Genomic DNA, 20941 nt, shown 5'->3' with positions numbered 1-20941 from the left:
AGGTCTTCTACCTTTGACCAGTTCTGTATCCAAATGGCTAGTTCTCCCTGCATTCCATGAGATCTAACCTTGCGAATCAGTCTCCCATGGGGAACCTCGTTGAACGCCTTACTTAAGTCCATATAGATCACATCTATTGCTCTGCCCTCATCAATTTTCTTTGTTACTTCCTCAAAAAACTCAATTAAGTTTGAGACATGATTTCCCCCGCACAAAGCCATGTTGACTATCCCTAATCAATCCTTGCCTTTCCAAATACATGTACGTCCTGTCCCTCACGATTCCCTCCAACAACTTACCCACCACCGAGGTCAGCCTCACCGGTCTATAGTTCCCTGGCTTGTCTTTACCGCCCTTCTTAAACAGTGGCACCACGTTTGCCAACCTCCAGTCTTCCGGCACCTCACCTGTGACTATCGATGATACAAATATCTCAGCAAGAGGTCCATCAATCACTTCTCTAGCTTTCCACAGAGTTCTTGGGTACACCTGATCAGGTCCTGGGGATTTATCCACCTTTAACCGTTTCAAGAAATCCAGCACTTCCTGCTCTGTAATCTGGACATTTTGCAAAATGTCACCATCTATTTCCCTACAGTCTATATCTTCCATATCCTTTTCCTCAGTAAATACTGATGCAAAATTTTCATTTAGTATCTCTCCCATTTTCTGTGGCTCCACACAAAGGCCGCCTTGCTGATCTTTGAGGGGCCCTATTCTCTCCCTAGTTACCCTTTTGTCCTTAATATATTTGTAAAAGCCCTTTGGATTCTCCTTAATTCTATTTGCCAAGGCCATCTCATGTCCCCGTTTTGCCCTCATGATTTCCCTCTTAAGTATACTCCTACTGCCCTTATACTCTAAGGATTCACTCGATCTGTCCTATACCTGACATATGCTTCCTTCTTTTTCTTAACCAAACCCTCAATTTCTTTAGTCATCCAGCATTCCCTATACCTACCAGCCTTCCCTCTCACCCTGACAGGAATATACTTTCTCTGGATTCATGTTATCTCATTTCTGAAGGCTTCCCATTTTCCAGCTGTCCCTTAGCCTGTGAACATCTGCCTCCAATCAGCTTTCGAAAGTTAGAACATAGAACAATACAGTGCAGAACAGACCCTTCGGCCCTCGATGTTGCACCAACCTGTAAACTAATCTAAGCCCATCCTCCTACACTATCCCATCATCATCATCCATGTGCTTATCCAAGGATTGTTTAAATCTCCCTAACGTGGCCAAGTTAACTACATTGGCAGGCAGGGCATTCCATGCCCTTACCACTCTCTGAGTAAAGAACCTGCCTCTGACATCTGTTTTAAATCTATCACCCTGCAATTTGTAGCAATATCCCCTCATACAAACTGACGTCATCATCCTTGGAAAAAGACTTCCACTGTCTACCCTATCTAATCATCTGATCATCTTGTATGTCTCTCTATCAAATCCCCTCTTGGCCTTCTTCTTTCCAATGAGAACAGACCCAAGTCTCTCAGCCTTTCCTCATAGGACCTTCCCTCCAGACCAGGCAACATCCAGGTTCAAATCAATAATTATCACTGTTCCTTAATCATTCTACTTAGACTGATTTCTTCTATCAGAGTGTTGAGAATCTTTAGAATTCTCTACTCCAAAGAACTGTATACGCCGACTCATGTCCAAGGCTATGATAGATTCTTAAACTGTAGTGGTATCAAGGGTTGTAAGAGAACAGACAGGAAAATGGGGTTCAGGCCAGACATCTAAAGAAGGCAATTCAAAGAACTGAAGAAGTAAACCAGCAGTGGCTACACAAGGTCCTTCAAACACAATGGCAAGAAGTACACTCCAACAGCAACATCATCTTCCAAGACAATTAATCCAGCATCAAGGTATTTACTATTCCAAATCAGCTACGTTGGGCAAGATATGACATTGTATGCCTGACCATAGATTTCTAAAGTAACTGGGAGAAAGTGAGGACTGCAGATTCTGGAGATCAGAGTCAAGAGTGTGATGCTGGAAAAGCACAGCAGGTCAGGCAGCATCTGAGGAGCAGGAGAATCTTCTAAAGCAACTGGTCTACTTGAAACCCAATCAGAGAGAGAGAGATCCTGGGGAACTACATTTAGGGATGTCCTCAAAACATTCCTAAAGATTTTACATACATGCCTGCTAATTTATGGTCAGCCCCAAAATGGAGAATATCTTTATTTGGAAAAGCATCAACACATTGAAAGACTTCTACCAGACAATGCAGAGGTGAAAACCTGGTGTCAGAGGGAGCACAAAAGCCTTCAAATCCTCATTTGACCTATCTTTCAAAGACCTATCTTTGGGCGGCACGGTCGCTCAGTGGCTAGCACTGCCACCTCACAGCACCAGGGACCCAGGCCCGATCCCCGCCCCAGGCAACCATCCGCGTGGAGTCCGCACACTCTCCCCACATCTGCGTAGGTCTCCTCAGGATGCTCCGGTTTCCTCCCACAATCCAAAGATGTGCACGACAGGTGAACCGGCCGTGCCAAACCGCCCACGGTGTTAGATGCATTAGTCAGGGGTTAATATAGGGTAGGGGAATGGGTCTGAAGGTTTGGTGTGGACTTGTTGTGCCAAAGGACCTGCTTCCATACTGTAGGGAATCTAATCTAATCACCAACCCCACATGTGGCAGAGTCTATAGATTGACCATTGGACTTATTAGCCATTTCAAACCATTGAACCAGAATGAAACCATGACATCCAAAGATGTGCAGGTCAGGTGAATTGGCCATGATAAATTGTCCACAGTGATAGGTGCATTAGTATGGGAATGGATCATGGGTGGGTTACTCTTCGGAATCGAATCTAATCTAATCTAAAAAGAATCCTTAATCTCAAGGAACTGTATAAAAAGAACAAAATACAGAATGGCATGCAGATTCAAGGGCCATAAAGACTACTCCTGCACTTATTTTCTTATGATTAGAAGACGCCTCACATCTGTTCAGCTACCTTTCTTCCTAAGTTTGATTGTCTTTTGAATCCCAAAAATCTCATTACAGGAAAGTGTGTTTTTTTAATTCAGCCTTCTCCCATTATGGTCCATACCTACACTAGATTTGTAGGTCACGTTTATACTGGTTGCACAAGGAATGCAATTCAGTTTTCTAATGGCTGTACTGGAAATATGTAGGTTGATGATGAGCAGCAAGGAACACAGATCCATACTGAAGAACACAGGCTATGGGTCATCATTTGAAAGGGAAAGTTAGAAGCAAGGGGCAAAATCTTATAGGAGCCTGACTGATATGGGCTATGGCAAAGTTTGTGGCAGAGTCGCACAAGCAGTCCAAAAAACTCTTAACTCTTGTGCATCTTCTGTGCATCTGCTCATGCCGAACAAGTTTCTCAGTAAGGAGCGGAGAGTTCCATATTAGGAAGGATTATTGCTTGTTATGCACCTTATTGACTGCATATCTGACTTTATTAATATGCATTTTCCTATCTTATCAATTCAACATGGGAATCAGATTGGCGACTCTGGCTTACTGCTGGCTGCAAAGAGCCTCCATGTGGTTCAGCACAACATGGCGCCTGAGAACTCTCGGGCACTTCCAGCATTGAGAATATTGAAACTTAGTTTTGGCTGAGGTGACCTCTAGATTTAGGTCATCTTCAATGTTTGCTTGGGCTTATCTGCTTGTCTTCCCTCATCATTGTTCTGTTCTATATTCACAGACGGTGGTTTTCCATTCAAAACAATCAGCTGGTCTATCAGAAGAAGCTCAAGGTGAGTTGGGTTGCTTGTCAGCTTATTACTATGAGGTAGCTTACTTGCATCTCCTTCATTTCTAAATCATAAACCAACTCCAGGGATATTACCTGGACCAAACTGCTCTAACCCTTTCTCAAATGTAAGATCACACAACGCCAGGTTATAGTCCAGCAGGTTTATTTGGAAGCACTAGCTTTCAGAGCGCTGCTCAGCTACCTGATGAAGTAGCAGTACTCCAAAAGCTGGTTCTTCCAAATAAACCTGTTGGACTATAACCTGGTGTTGTGTGATTTTTAACTTTGAGAAAGCGAGGACTGCAGAGGCTGGAGATCAGAGTCGAAAAGTAAGGTGCTGGAAAAGCACAGCAGGTCAGGTAGCATCCGCGGAGCAGGAGAGTCAACGTTTCAGGCATAGGCTCAATTCCTGATGAAGAGCTCATACTCGAAACATCACTTCTCCTGCTCCTCAGATGCTGCCTGAGTGGCTGTGCTTTTCCAACACCACACTTTTTGAATCTGATTTTTAACTTTGTCCACCCCAATCCGGCACCTCCACATCATGACTAGATAAATGGTGCAAGTGAAATTAAAAGTTGCTTTTGTGCAACACCCTTCACCACCTGAGAACATTCCATAGTTTTTTAATAGCCACTAACGTATTTGAAATATTATAATGTAGGCAATTTTGCAGCTAATTTGCACACCACTAGTACCCACCATTAGCAACAATAACTAGAGTGATGTTGATTGTGGAATACATATTGGCCAGAGAATTTCTTTCTTTTGATTAGATTACTTACAGTGTGGAAACAGGCCCTTCGGCCCAACAAGTCCACACCAACCCGCCAAAGACCCATTTACCCCTTTACCTAACACTACGGGCAATTTAGCATGGTCAATTCACCTGACCTGCACATTTTTGGACTGTGGGAGGAAACCGGATAACCCGGAGGAAACCCACGCAGACACTAGGAGAATGTGCAAAATGAGATCTTTTAAGTTTAGCCAAGAGGGCAAAGAGGCACTGTTTAATTGTCAAATTAGAAATAAAGCTCTTCTAACTATGTAGCATTCTCGGTTTGAAAACACATCTACTGCAGAGAAGTGCTATCCACAGAACTACATCAAAGACATAAAGTTTAAAGGAGGTAGCTTAGGCTCAATATCAGGCAACACAAAATTGTTGGATCATGTCAACCAATGGTCTATTTCTCTTCTATAGATTCTAGGTGATTGCATGAATGAGTTAATTTGTGTTCATGAGAAAGTGCAGATGTGGTGGTGTTACTGGCTAGCAAAACCACAGCCCAGAGTAATACGTTGGGGACTTGGGTTTAAGATACACCAAGACATCTAGTAAAATTTAAAATCACTTAATTCTAGAATTGAAAGAGAGTCTATTACCAATTATCATTGATTTGGTAGGATGGCAAATTAAAAAAAACACCATTTCGACTGGGACAACACATCTATCCTAGGACAGGCTAAGCAAAGACATGCCAGAGAATTCCTAGAGGCCTGGCACTCCAACCACAACGCCATAAACAAACGTATAGATCTAGATGCCATCTATCAACCCGTCAGAAAACAAACAGGAAATGACATCACCACAAACCCCAGGAACCCCATCCAGGAGAAAGATGTAAATAGAAAGCAGGAGACAACAGCTTCGCTTCACTTTGAGGTTGCCACTGATAATATTACCTAGCCAGGTAACGAAACGTCTAGATATCAAACCTACAGCTCAGCAAGCAAAACTACACCCTAAACCTCAACCTGAGCTACAAACCTTCACAAACCTTGCATTTTAAAAGGCATTTGGACAAATACATGGATAGGAAAGGATTAGAAGGATATTGGCCAATTTAGGGAAATAGGGTTATTGCGGACATTTTGGGCAGCATGGACCAGTTTGGGCCAAAGGGCCTGTCTCCGTGCTGTAGGACTCTATGAGTCTATGAGTGTCAGAGTTACAAACATGTAAGTGATCACTAAAATGCACTTACATGGTGTTTTTAACATAGTAAAATATTCCACAGCACTTCACAGGAGCATCAAACAAATAATGATACTGAAACATGTATTAGAACACTAAATGACAAAGGAGTAGATTTAATGCAGTGTTTTAAGATGTAGAGAGATAGAAATTCCAGAGCTTAGAACCAGCGGAATGGGGAAATGGATAAGAGATCAGAATGTAATACAGTCAGTTAAGAGCATTGTGGGGTTGGTTGAGTTTATAGAGACTGATGGGGGAAGACCATGGATAGATTTGAACAGAAGATGGGAATTTTAATACTCTAGTGTTTGTGGACAAGGACTTGATGCAAGTCAGTGAGCGGAGGGTCAACAGGGCTTGGTGTGAATCAAGAAACAAGCATGGATGAATTCATGTTTCTGCAGGGTGGGAAACTGGCCAGGATAGGGAGGGTGAAACTGGTAATACTGTGACGTCAGAAGGAAGCACAGCCCAAAGAAATTAAAGTGCATCACGCGGCCATCACACTTGCTCTGCCACTTAATGCAACTGTGGCACATCTTGGGCGTGAACTCTACTTTCCCATCTGCTATGGCCCTACATTCCCTGAAAGCAAACATCTGGCTATCCCAGCCTTAGATGTATTTACCATTGGAGCATTCACAACCTTCTTGGGTTGAAATTTCCATAGATTCACTGCCCTTTGAGTGAAGTAATTCAATCCCAAATGATTGGCCCCTCACAGCGTTATCAAGCCCCTTCAGAAACTTGTATACTTCAGTGAGATTGTTTCTTATTCTTCTAAACTCCAGAGAACATGGGCTAATTAACTCAGCTTCGCTTTACAGGAACATCCGAGGCTGTCTTTGTAACAGGGATTTGAAATAAATATAAAGTAGATACACAAATGATAGTACCAGATATTGCCAGTTTTCCAGAACATGCTGAATGCTGTTTAATCTCAGTGTCTGACAACCTGTAGAAAAGAGAGAACAAACATTAAATGTGGTCTCAAAATACGGATTTGAAAAGGGCAACTTACTAACACACAGTTCACAATGGCAGCATGTTACATGCGTCTAACATATTGCAACATCTTGTATCATTTGCTGAACTGCAAATATGGCTTCTAAATTATACTACTCACAAGACAACATTGAAGTACAATAACACCACCACAGAAAGCACTTTACAATTCTTCATCAAGAAGAAAGAGGTATTTGTTTGTATGGTATGAAAGAAGTCAGGCCTTTCAGGCACACTTTCAAAAAATTTTCCACTAGTAGTACTCCTTTCCAAAACACCAGATGGCACTTTTTGTGGATAGCCTACACAGTTTTCAACTGCATACACTTTCAAATTTTAACCACTTGTACTGTATAGAATAGTGGTGAGCATAGGTATGTTCATTTAGATTGAAGTCCAGTGAAAACAGGGGACATACTTTATAGTATAAAAGCATTCAACGGGGATTTTAGGATTTCCTTATTTTTAAGAAAGTTAGTCTTTCATTGGATGAGGGTATTTCTGCTTAAGCTGGCTTTTATTGCCCATTCCTAATGATCCTTGAAGGTGGTGGAGAACCACCTTCTAGAATCATTGTAAACAATGTGGTTTAGGAACAGCCACAGCTCGGTTATAAATGGAATTTCAGGATTCTGAACCACCAACAGTGAGATAATTCCAAGTCAGGATGGTATATGGTTTGCGGGGAACTGGTCAGTAGTGGTGTTACCATGCATCTGCAACCCTTGCCATTACAGATGGTAGAGATTTGGATGGTGCTGTCAAAGAAGATTGAAGAGTGGTTGCAGTACATCTTGTAGATGGCACACAGTGCTCTCAATGAGCACTGGTGACAGAGGGAGTGACTTCTTAAGATGGCAGACAAGGTACTGATCATGCTGGCTGTTTTGTACTGGATGGTGTCCAGAGTCTTGAGTGTTGGAGCAGCACCAATCTAGTCAAATGGAGAGTATTTCATCACACTTTTGACTTGGAGATGGTTGACAGAATTTATGGAGCCAGATGGCAAGTTCCTTGCTGTAGAATTCCTAGCCATTGATCACCCACAGTATTTATAAAGCTATTTCAGATTTAGAACAATATTCAGTTTACAATGGAACATTAAACAATTGATATAAGCTGAATTGAAGGCAATCAAGGAGTAAAATGGAAAAGGGGGAGAAATGAAAATCTACTAAATTATAGGAGTTCCAGCCTACCTCCCTGTCACTTTGGGCAGGGTTTGTTCCTCTGTACGTCTCTGTAACTCAGCTCTATAGTGAAGAATTCGAGTGTTACAGGTTATCAGATTTTTCGCAGCACGCAGCACCTGATCCCGTTGGGTGGAGGCAACAAGAAGTTTGCAGATCCCTTCCTGCATCCGAGTCTCAAAGTTGATTTTTTCCTGGATATCGGAGCCCTAGAAGACAGTAGTGTCATTACAGGTGGTGATAATTTGGTCTATTGAGTTCATTCAGGCTCTCTGCAGCACAATACAGTCAATCCCATTTCCCTCAAGTACCCATCCAGTTTCCTTTTGAAGTCATTGATCATCTCTCTTTCTGCCATTCATTTAGGCAAGGACTTCTAGATCATTGCTACTCACTGCATAAAAAAGTTTTTCCTCACAGTCCCCTGTAATTCTTATCCAAAACCTTGTGCTACGGTGGGGGCACGGTGGCACAGTGGTTAGCACTGCTGCCTCACAGCGCCAGAGACCCGGGTTCAATTCCCAACTCAGGTGACTGACTGTGTGGAGTTCGCACATTCTCCCCGTGTCTGCGTGGGTTTCCTCCAGGTGCTCCGGTTTCCTCCCACAGTCCAAAGATGTGCAGGTCAGGTGAATTGGCCATGCTAAATTGCCTGTAGTGTTAGGTAAAAGGGGTAAATGTAGGGGAATGGGTGGGTTGCACTTCAGCGGGTCGGTGTGGACTTGTTGGGCCGAAGGGCCTGTTTCCACGCTGTAAGTAATCTAAAATCTAAAAAAAAAGTAATCTAAAAAAAATCTAATAGTCCTTGTTCCATCAGCAGGTGTTAACAGCTTTGGTGTCTATGTATCTAAACTCGTTATAATCTGTACGCCTCTATCAAATAACCTCTCAATCTCCTCTGCTCCAAGGACAATGCTAGCCTTTCCAAATTACCATCATAGCGAAAATCCCTCACGCTGATAAATCACCCCCCTGCCCTCAGTCGCCCCCACCCTGATCCTTGTGGAACCCTACCATATACCATAAGATCTGAATATGAAAGTAGCAGAAAAGTAGGTGTTGCATTTTCATAGTGTATTTCAAGGCCCCAGAAATTAGGGAATGACAGGTTATGGAGAAAATGCAGGAAAATGGACATGAGGCACATCTGATCAGCCATGATCCTATTGAATGGTGGAGAAAGCTTGAAGGGGCCAAATGGCCTACTCTTGTTTCTATTTCTTATGATCTTACGACATTTCAAGATGCTTTATTGCTAATTAAGTTACAGCTCTTAATATAGGAGACCATGCAGCACCAAATTGGCCACCAATTTCACTGACATAAAGTGACAGTGATGGTTTGCACAAAACCCTAAAATAATATGAAATGTTTACTCTACTCTAGCCCAGCTACCTGGGAACTGTGCATTAAATGCAAAATTCTTAAACAAAACCTTAATTCTGAAATTAACAAATAGTCAAACTGATCTCAGCAGTTAATAAGTCCGTTTTCTGGGTTTGTTCATTCAAGTCAAAGGTCTTAAAAGGACAGAACCAGATTAGTAGCTGGAATTAATGCTTTGCCTCAGACCAAAGGCCATCAGCAATCAATACAACAGAAGACCCACTACTCTTTCTGAAGCTACTCAACTTCATTCAGAACAGTCTATCTTTTATCCATCACATTAGGAAGACAATGGGCTGCGCTGAAGATGGAGAGATTTCCCTTCATTAGAATGTAACTAACATACCTCAGCTATTCCAATCATGGACTGGAATAACAACAACAAACCTCAACCCTTGAGAGAAGATAAGATCTAATTCCCAAATCTGAGGGGAATCTGATTCGAGGGATTTTCCAGGGGTTGGGGGTGTGGGAGGCAGCTGGTGAAGAAGGTGGAAGCACTTTCCTGCAAGCAGTGAGGCAAAGGTGAGATTGTGTGTACATTCACTACCCTTACAGTCGCCGGCTTTGACGGAGGTCTGGGATTCCCAGCTAAACAAAGTCAAGTCTGAAAAGTAGGTTATACCAGAGGCTGCCTAATTAACATTTAAATGGGGATGATATTGCCAACTCATCTCCTGGAAGTTGATCCCTTGTCCTGTCTCTGTAAAAAAAAAGTGGGCAGATTTAAGATTTTAAACTTGATAGCATAACCATCTTTGCATATTTAAATCCACTGATGCTTTGATGATAATAACAGATATACTGAACAGAGACGCAAAACACAACTGTTAATCAAATATGGTTTTTCCCACCTCCTCAGATAGAATTCTCAAACAGTGAGTGAGGATTCAGTCTAATAGCGTTTAGTACGCTGAACCCAATTGACTTTTATGTTTGGGCAATGTCTTTCAGACGAACCAACAGATTGAAGGCCCATTTACCAACTCGGGTGGATGCAGGTTGATTAAGAAACAAACATTGTCTATTACAAGCACAGTCCTTGGCTTTCTTGCAAATAAAGAGTATACACAGAAATATACAACAAGACTGCAGCTTGAAGGTGGCCTTGCGGTAAAAGCTGATGCTTTAATCTTTTGTTTTCCAATGAAAGTACTTAACTTTCAAAAAATTTAAAGTATTGTATTTAATGTGTCACAGTATAGCATAGGAAGGAAATTGGAAACGTAGAATCCTCCCACTTCGAAACAACCCATCAATATTTTCCATTGGCATTTTCCCATACTAGATATTTAGCCTAATTCTAACAAAGGGATGTTCTACAAAAGTATCTGCAAAGATGGCAAATCGTTCCAAGCATTTTCTTAAGGTTTGACCAGGTATGGGCAGCATGATGATAATGGGTGGCACATAGTTAGCACTGCTGCCTCAGTGCCAGGGACCCAGGTTCAATTCCAGCCTTTAGTGACTGGAGTTTGCACGTTCTCCACATGTCTTTGTGGGTTTCCACAAGATGCTCTGATTTCCTCAGCCCAAAAATGTGCAGGTTAGGCGAATTGGCCATGCTAAATTGCCCAACAGTGGGATGTGTAGGTCAGGTGAATTAATCATGGTGTATGCAGGGTTATGGGGAGAGGGTGGGGAGCTGGATCTGGGTGGAATGTTGTTCAGAGGGTCTGTGCAGACTCGAAGAGGCCATTTGGTCCAATCTGCACTGGAGGGATTCTAATGATTCTACTCTATTGAGGAGTTGCTCATAAAATCAAGGAGATCTGCACATTTCCAGTCAGTGATATGCTATCGACAACTTATCACATGTACACCAATCTCACTTCTTGATATGCTCATTCTAAGCAGGAAACTACTGCAACTTTTCCTGATTTCCATACAAGATCACAATGATGAAATGTCGAAAACAAAGGGAAATCTTTTCACATATTCAGTCCACCCCAGTTAATATTAGAACCAGTCAGATGATAAATGTACCCACAACACCAAGACCAGATGATCTGCTAACTGACTAATACTTAGCTTTTTGGGAAGAGTCTAAATAACCAATATGGCTACAGCACAGGTATCTTAAAAGTATGAGAAAACTGCATAGTGCAGTTAAGACACTGCTCTTCCATATTGGACTCTGTTTCGATTCAGCACAGTCCAATGTTGTAATAGTATTGTCACTTGGCTAGCAATCCAGAGATCTAGGTAATGTCATTGGGACACGGGTTAAAGTTCCACCATGGCACAAATCTTGAATTTAAACCTTAAGGAGGCCATGAAACCACTGTCAATTGTCATACAAACCCATCTGTTGACTCATGACTTTAAGAAAAGGAAATCTCTGCCCTTATCTGGTCTGCTTTATATGCAATCCAGACCTGGAGCAATGTGGTTGACTCTAAATTGCCTTCCAAATAGCCTCTCAATTGTTAAAAAGTCCAAAAAAAAAGAAAATGGTCAGGCAGCTTGGTATCAACCACAATACTGGAAACGACAAAGGCAAACTCAGTCTTATTGACCACCAAAGCTAGGAGCTAGTGCCAAGATTGGGAGAGCTGTCTTACAGATGAATCAAGCAACAGCCCGACATATTCATACACTCAGAATTATATCATATACACAATGTCCCAGGCAACACCATCACCAATGTGTAGGTATGTTCTGTCCAATCAGCAGGACAGACGGAACAAAAGTGGTAGCATAATGGTGTGCAGTCAGGACAGAATTGCCCTGGGAGACCTCAATATAGACTGTGTGTGTCCAGAGTCACAAGGGCGAGGAATCTGCTTGCTGATCACCACACATAGCAACCCCCTCAACTAATGAATTACCACTTGAGGAAGTATTGATTGTGGCAAAGTCATTGTACGTACAGTAGGTTAGGGATTTCGATGATCAACAGTGACACAGCAGCATCACAAATGATTAGTTGATTCCTAATGAAATTGCTACTAGACTGAGAATCAACAATAGGGAAAAGCCTACTTGACCTCATCCTCACCAATCTGCGTGCCGCAGATCCATTTTTCCTTGACGATATCAGTAGGCCTGACCAACGCACAGAGTCATTATGGAGACAATGTTCCATCTTCACATTGGTAATATTCTCCATTATGTTGTGTGGCATCATTACCAGGATAAACTTTGAACAGATCTAGCAATTCAAGACCATGCATTCATAACATTCTGTCAGCCTTCAGCAGAAGTTCACTCAAACACAACCTACAACCTCATGGCCTGACACTTCCTCCATTCAACCATCCCCCATTACATCAAGCCAGAAGTTCAACACTCGTTCAATGAAGAGTGTAGGAGGGTATGTAATGAGCAGCATTAGGCACACTTAAAAATGGGGTGTGTTTCTGGTGAAGCTAACATACAGGACAAATTACTCGCCAAACAGCATTAGCAGCAAGTGATAGACAGGCTAAACTATAAAACAGCCAAAAGATCAGAGCTGATCTCTGTAGTCCTGCCACATCCAGTCATGAATGGTGGTGGATAATTAAACATGTCATTGGAGGAAGAGACTCCACAAATATCCAACTCAATGATGGGGAAGCCCAACACATCAGCACATGCAAAAGATAGGGCTGAAAAATTTGCAACAATTTTTGCCAGAATTGCCAACCCAGCCTCCAGAGATCTCCAGCATTAGACATGCCAACGTTCAACCAATTTGATTCACACCACATGATACAAACAAATGGTTGGAGACACAGGATACTGCACAGGCTACAGGACCTGACAATAGTATCGAAGATGTATGCTCCAGAATTGCCATGCTGTTCTAGTACAGCTACAACATTGGCATTTAACTGACAATGTGGAAGGTTTCCCAGGTACTTTTGTACACAACAAGCAGAACAAATCCAATCTGGTCAATTACTTCCCAATTAGTTTACACTCAATCATGGGTAAATGACAGAAGTCATGAACTGTGCATCAAGCAATACTTGCAAAGCAATAACCTGTTCACTGACACTCAACTTAGGTTCTGTCAGGGCCAATAAGCTCCTGACCTTATTATAATCTTGGTTCAAAAATGGACAAAAGAGCTGAATTCTAAAGGTGCCGTGAGAGGAACTGCGCTTGACAGCAAAGGCCTCATTTGACCTAGCATGGCACCAAGCCCTAGCAACACTAGAGTAATTGAGAAATCGGGAGGGGACTCTCTGCTGCTTGGAATTATACCTGACACAAAGACAGTTGTGGTTTTTGAAGGTCAATCATCACATTTCCAGGACATCTATGGAGTTCTTCTGCATAGTGTCCTGGGCTCAACTATCTTTAGCTGCTTCATAAATGAAATTCTATCCAGCACAGGGTCAGAAGTAGGGATGTGTGCTGATGGTTGCACAATATTCAGCAAAATTTGCCACTCTTTAGAGAGAGAAGCAATCCACATCCACATGCAGCAAGACCTGGACAATATTCAGGTTTGGGCTGAAAAGTGACAGGTAACATTTGCACCATGCAAGTGCCAGGCAATGACCATCTCTAACAATCTAATCTGCCAATCACTCCATGACATTACCATCATTGAATCAACCACTTTTAAAAACGTTGCGGGGGGTGGGGGTGTTTACCATTGACTAGAAAATGAACTGAACTGACAAAAGCAGGTCAGAAACTAGGAGTCCTATGGCAAATAACTCACCTCTGGTTTTCCAAAGCCTGACCACCATCTACAAAGAACAAGGCAGGAGTATAATAGAGCAGTCCCTTCTTTCCTGGATAAGTGCTGCTCCAGCAACACTTAAGTAGCTTTGCATCATCCAGGACAAAACAACCACTTGATTGTTTATGGATGCTGTGCAATTCATGCTCTCCCCACCCACACTCAGTCATGGCAGTGTGTACCATCTACAAGGTGCACTGCAGAAATACACAAAAGCTCCTTAGACAGCACTTTCCAAAATCATGACAACCTTCTGGATGGCCAAGGGCAGCACATATTTGTCAACATAACCACATGTAAGTTGCTTCTCCACACCTCTGACAGTCTTGACATGAAAATATATCACCACTCCTTCAGTGTCATGGTGTCAAAATCTTGAAATACCCTAATAACATTGTGGATGTTCACAAAATGGACCACTCAAGTTTAAGAAGGCAGCTCACCCACCACCTTCAAGGGTATATAGGGATTGATAACAAATGCTGGCCAAGACAGCCACAAAGTGAAGGAATAAAGATACTGCTGGAAATGTACGGCAGGGATGACAACAGCTGTGGAAAGAGAAACAGAGTTAAAGGTTTTGAGTTTTAATACTAGATTCAAAACTTTTAATTGTTTCACTCTCCAGAATGCTGCCTGACCTACTAAGAGAGTGCGTGTGTCATAGTCCCTCAGAACAAGAATGACACTTGCTCATGACAAGAAACTGCATGTGGAATTTTGTAACATGGGAGGCAATTGCATTGCAGCTATCACCTGGTCCTGGCTGATCAGGAAAGTTTCCTGCTCTTACTAAGATTTACTTATTGATTATCAACCTGCATGATCACATTATGACACTCTGAAATAAAACCAAAATACTGAAGATGTGAAAATCTGAAATAAAAAAAAGTGCTGGAGAAACACAGTAGGTCAGGCAGCATTTGTGGAGAGAGAAACAGAGTTAATGATTTGAGTACAATTTGGACTTGTGTTACGACATGGGGTAAATTCTCTTGCTTAATTTAAACCAGCAACACAGAAAGATTTATCCCGTGCAGTAATCTGTGAAAATGTGAGTGGCCAAGAACTATTTAAAGTACAAATTAACAACTTTATTTCTTAAAGTATAACTGAGAATAATTAACTAACAACTATTTACATCTTTTACTTTCCCTTCTATAATACCAGTTTGATAAAACCCCTGATTAAGTTTTACCGAAAAATTCAAATTACAAAACCCCACCAGCTGCAGAATCTTCTCTTTGCAGATTTACTTGCCAGGTCGGTGTTGATGATTTTCTCCGTGTAAATTCCTTCTCTAGACAGGTACCTCTTAGACAGTTCTGACTAGCAGCCTAGAACTGGCATTTCTCCTCCAACTGTTCAATTTTCCCTGGTCTTATACCCCCAAAGCATCAGATTGTGTCATTGGCTTTTAATATTGTCTATATACTAAATTCAAATTTGATGGAATTTGTATTTTTTGGGGTATAACAAACTGATTGGCCTAATTCAAATTTGTTTTTGTCTCCAGGCAACCAGCTACACTAGCTGCTGCACCAAAAAGTTACATGATATCATGTTCAGAACACTTGGTGCTGTCAGGTAGTTCTGCTGAATTTTAACTTTCTTAAAAGGTACACCCATATCTTCATAAAAATTGAAACATAAATACCGTTTCTCTCTACAGATGCTGTAAGACCTGCTGAGTTTCTCCAGCATTTTCTGTTTTACATCATGACACTCCACGTATGGGCAGCAAGTCTGTATGGAGAACTCACCGTGTCACAAACTCCTTGCTGAATATTTCCATCACTTGCTCGTTTTAGAAGAAAAGCTTTATTGGAAAACAAGCACACTCGTCACACAAATCTTAGCTTTTTTGCGCTTGTACAATTCACTTCTTTCTCATTTCAATTGCCAGAGAGAAGACACTGATTTAAACAGATGCAGTATCAATGTTCTGCCACAAGATGGTACCAATACACTGTCATGTGGAGGCGTCAGTGTTGAACTGGGGTGGACAAAGTTAAAAATCACGCACCAGATTACAGTCCCACAGGTTTATTTGGAAGTACAAACTTTCACAGCGCTGCTCCTTCATCAGGTAGCTCGTGGGGGAGGATCATAGGACTCAGAATTTATAGTAAAAGATCAACGTATACAATGTATTGAACAAACCTAGATAGCTGTTAAGTCTTAAATCACTTAAAATGAGTTGCAGGTTTCAATTCATTAATATGTAAATCCTAGAACTTATTTCAAGTCACATTCCAGAGATAACTTAAGGTTTTATTAAAATAAAAGACGTCTCAACTCAGACAATGCATTACAGGTGAGGTTAGAGTCTGTCTGTATTCCAACAGATTCTGATTCTATTTCCAATGTAGGAATTTATAAAATGTTATATGGACTGACAGCCTACTGATTGCATACTTTTTAAACAAAATGGAATGTATCTGCAAATATGAATCTGTAAATGAGAATTCACCATAAACTTATATGTGTGTATGCGTCTGAGGGAGAGACCGTGTGCGCACGTGTGTGTGTGTGCTTGATAGAGTGTACGTGTGAGTGTGACAGAGTATATGCCTGTGAGAGGGTGTGCATGTGAGTGTATAGTATAGAGGGGTCACCAGTAGTGTGATATAAACCCAAGGTCACGGTTCAGGCCATCCTCATGGGTATCGTACTTGGTTATCAGCCTCTGCTTGGCAACCCTGCATTGTTGTGTTGACCCTGCTCCACTAAGAACCAGACGAAGGAGCAGTGCTCCGAAAGCTTTACTTCCAAATAAACCTGTTGGACTATAGCCTGGTATTGTGATTTTTAACTCAATATACTGTGAACAGCCAGCACAGAAACAGGCTGTTTGGCCTCAGCAGCCCGTCCAATATTCCACATGAGCCGTTGTGCATTGCGACAAGCTCATACATTAACAGTAGACAGATTAAGCAGGCTGTTTACAATGATGCAAGACTGGTTGATGCATGTAAACATTACTTGTTAAATATTACTTGTGAAATCAAACTATAAAGCTCAGTTGAAGCATATTTCTGTTATGAAAACAATCAATAAAAAGCGTTTAAAATCTAAACATCCTCTCACTCCAATATGTAGCACTAATGCAATGAATCATTCCAAGCATTTTACAAGAACATTATTGGACAAAATTTGACACTAAGCCAGATAAAGATTTCATAAAAACAGCAAATACAGTAAATCAGAACATGTTCTGATGAAAGGTCACAGAGTTGAACAGACGCTAGCAGAGCTGCTGAATGTTTTCAGCATTTCTCGTTTTTATTTCAGATTTCCAGGATCTGCTGGATTTTACTTTTGTAAATTAATATTGAGATGGATCTGTAAGTATCAAATGAGGGAAGAAAGGGAGTGTGTTTCTGGGAGGGAATTCTGGTGTTTAGGACATATGCACTAAAGGCATATGTACCAATGATAGACTGGAAATTGGTGACTCGCAGGAGAACAGAAATTGGGGAGTCCAAAAGGCAGGAGGAGATTACAGAGGTAGGTAGGCAAGACCATGGAGGAAGGAGGAAGTGGAGCGTCAGAATTTTAAATCCAAGGCATTGAAAGACAGGGAGCCAATGGAGGTCCATGAACCTTACTTAGACCAAGTTAGGATCTGGGCAGCAGAGTTTTGGATGAATTTGCATTTAAGGATTTTACAATGTGGAAGTTCAGCCAGGAATGCTGTGGAAGAGTTGTGTCAAGAGAGAACAAAGGCTCTGTACAAATAAAAATATTTGTGTCACTACACAATATTCTAACTGTTTAAAAGAGGTTTTTCTTTTTAAAAGGACTCATGAACTAATGATATAGCCACTTGGGTGGGGAGGTGGGGGAGGGTGGTGGTGGTGGTGGTGATGGTCAAGTGTCCTCCTGACTTTGATCAGACTAACAAGCTTTCTGAAAAGTTTCAAATTTGATTATAATGGGTCAGGGTCACCCTACTGAATGCACATCCCTATACAGCACTACTCTGTGGAATTTTGTCAAAGTTTACTCCAAAACATAGGGAGATCTACAAAGAAAAGGTGCTGCAAACAATTACCCATGAATGATGTGGTGAAGACATAAGAGTGAGGAGTAATAAGGCCCTGGCTGATCGAAGTGTAACCTCAACTGATAACCTTTCACCCCATTACCATGAATTTATCTAGCTTTGCATTGTAAATATTCAAAGCTACTGCATCACCAATTTTTGAGGAAGAGAGTTCCAAGAGATTCTCAACCCTTGGAGGAATAATTTTACCACATTTCTGCCTAAATGGTGATCCCTTATTTTTAATCACTGACTCCAGGTCCGTAATCTAAACAATGGCAACAAACAGGAGGCTGGAAGAACACAGCAAACCAGGCAGCATCAGGAGGTGGAGAAGTCAACATTTCGGTTGTAACTCTTCTTCAGAGCTGGGGGTAGATGTAAGGGGAGCAGCAGATAAAGTGGGGGTGGGGAGAAGGGCTGAGTGGTGAGGTACTGAAAGGTGAACACAGGTAGAGGGTAGGACCTGGCTGGTTGATGGGAGGAATGAATCTGGTTGGTAGCTGGAAGGAAGGGTTCGTTAGAGGGATGGAGGGAGGACTCAAGGTTAGAGTGGTGCCGGAAGAGTCAGACAGCATCTGAGGAACAGAAAAATCAATGTTTCAGGCAAAAGCCCTTCATCAGGATGAAGGGCTTTTGCCTGAAACATCAATTTTCCTGCTCCTCAGATGCTTCCTGACCTGCTGTGCTTTTCCTGCACCACTCTAATCTTGCCTCTAATCTCCAGCATCTGCAGTACCCACTTCTGCCAGGGAGGGCTCAATGTTGAGTCCTCTGCATTTAACGTATCATCCTTAAACACTTCCACCAACTCCAACTAGACCCTACCACCAAGAACATCTTGGAGGTTTGCTCAGGTGATGGTATTGCAGCTGATTTATTGTTCTCTCTCTTCTATTTCTGTAACTCTGTGTTTCATCCTCAATAGAATGTTCCTGCATGCTGATTTATGTATTCACGCAATTTATGTCATGTTTCTCTGTCCATGAAATTCAATAAAATTATAGAACACTGTTAGATGATCAAGGCAGACTGCAGAAACAGAGAGAAATCAAACACTGTTTGCAGGAAGCAACTACAGACTGAATGAAAGGGAGGATGAACAGCATGGAAGTGTGGTTGGGAGAGATTAGGTGAGGAGAAGTCAGTGACAGTGAGAAACAGTGACAGGGATAGGGAACCACACAGAAAGAGAATGAAATAGATGGGGAAGAAAAACAGCAGATAATTATAAGAATGAAAGTAATTCTACAACATCTCCCATTCTGAAAAGTGCTGACTCTCATGAACAAGTGTAGAATTCGCTTATTGACCAAACAGATTATGAAAGGTTATGGGTAAAGGACATGATTTAGAACCTGCCAATCCATTTGTTTTCCACCAATTGAAAAATGTTGTGAATGCCACAATGCCGGAGTCCTAAAAGTAACAGAAATAAAGTGGTCTAGGAAAGGAAAGTAAAGCAAAGCAAAGACCCCATCAAGCTATAATAGATCCAGTGAGGGTAGAAAAAAATGATTAGTGGAGTAGGGTGTTCTATTTACAAGCCAATATTGGAGTAAAGTCCCCAGTTTGGGCCCTCTTATAGAGTTTGTTAAAAATTCAGTGAGCTGATTGGTTGCAGATTTTTATTTCACGTGATCATATTACAATATTTTTCAAAAAAAAATGAACTACATTCATTGTCACAGACAACATTTCATCCAAACGACCTTTGTATTGAATAGGCTGCAAACGTCTGAGCACTACTTTTTTGTCCATAGGCAGTTTATATTTAAAAAGCTATGACTTGTATTATTCGTGGGCTGTAACTGTCCTGCTTAGTTCAATGCTGTGGAGGTACACAACTGTGTGAGAAAGACAGCAGCAGTCGTAGGATACCAATTGTGAGAAGAATGGCAATTAGGGGTGGGCTCGAGGAGTTGGGGGAGTGCACAGTTCTTGGGTAGTTGTGGGGCTGGAAGAAAATAGCGAGCAGCCAGGCCCCAGAGAGAAAGGAAAGCAAGAATGAAAAATTTAAAATCGAGACAGCATGGAACTGGCAGGCAAATGGGACATGGTTCAAATTAGGACACAGGCAGAGTTTTGAATAAATTCAAGTTTACAGAGGTAACATAAAAGGTATTCCTCCCAATTTTCATCCCCATTTGCAGCAGTTCCTTCCTGCATATTGTTCTTTGGTTGCGTGGTCTCCACATTAACACGAGTATCCTCTCATTACTCGTGAATATTATACACTGCTGCCTTTGTGCAGTGCTGTTTGTACATAGAGTGAATGTTGAAGGTGGTAAATGGAGCCCCAAACAGGTGGCTGCTTTACCCTGGATGGTATTGAGGTTCTTGAGTATCACATGAGCTGCCCCCATCCAGATAGGTAAGCAGATAGCATTCTCCCACTTTTGATTTGGATAAGCTTTGGGAAACTAGGATATTATTTATCACAGAATTGTCAGCCTCTGACTTGTTTTTACACCACAGTATTTATGTATCTGGTCTAGTTCAATTTCAGGTCAATATTAAGCCCCAGGTTGTTGATAATGGAGTAGCAATGGTAATGCTATCAAATAGTCATAGAGATGTACAGCATGGAAACAGACCCTTAGGTTCATCCCGTCCATGCCAACCAGATATCCCAACCCAATCTAATCCCACCTGCCAGCACCGGGCCCATATCCCTCCAATCCCTTCCTATTCATTTACGCATCCAGATGCCTTTTAAATGTTGCAATTGTACCAGCCTCCACCACTTCCTCTGGCAGCTCATTCCATACACGTACCACCCTCTGTGTGAAAAAGTTGCCCCTTAGGTCTCTTTTATATCTTTCCCCGCTCACCCTAAACCTATGCCCTCTAGTTCTGGACTCCCCGACGCCAGGGAAAAGACTTTGCCTATTTAC

At 41.8% G+C, this 20941-nt stretch overlaps 1 protein-coding gene across 3 annotated transcripts in view; it reads right to left on the bottom strand.

Annotated features, from left to right (window-relative positions):
• Nucleotides 1-20941, bottom strand: part of rtkn2 (rhotekin 2) — a 55623-nt gene that overhangs the window by 33122 nt on the left and 1560 nt on the right. For all 3 annotated transcript variants that reach the window (XM_043712310.1, XM_043712309.1, XM_043712311.1), the window contains exons 2-3: nt 7939-8138; nt 6631-6689 (exon numbers count right to left, since the gene is read on the bottom strand). In XM_043712310.1, the coding sequence (XP_043568245.1) occupies nt 6631-6689; nt 7939-8138 (259 nt within the window). The remainder of the gene's footprint in view (nt 1-6630; nt 6690-7938; nt 8139-20941) is intronic.

Source organism: Chiloscyllium plagiosum, chromosome 22 (assembly GCF_004010195.1).
Source record: "Chiloscyllium plagiosum isolate BGI_BamShark_2017 chromosome 22, ASM401019v2, whole genome shotgun sequence".
NCBI lineage: Eukaryota > Metazoa > Chordata > Chondrichthyes > Orectolobiformes > Hemiscylliidae > Chiloscyllium > Chiloscyllium plagiosum.
This window is presented reverse-complemented; position numbering and strand designations above follow the sequence as displayed.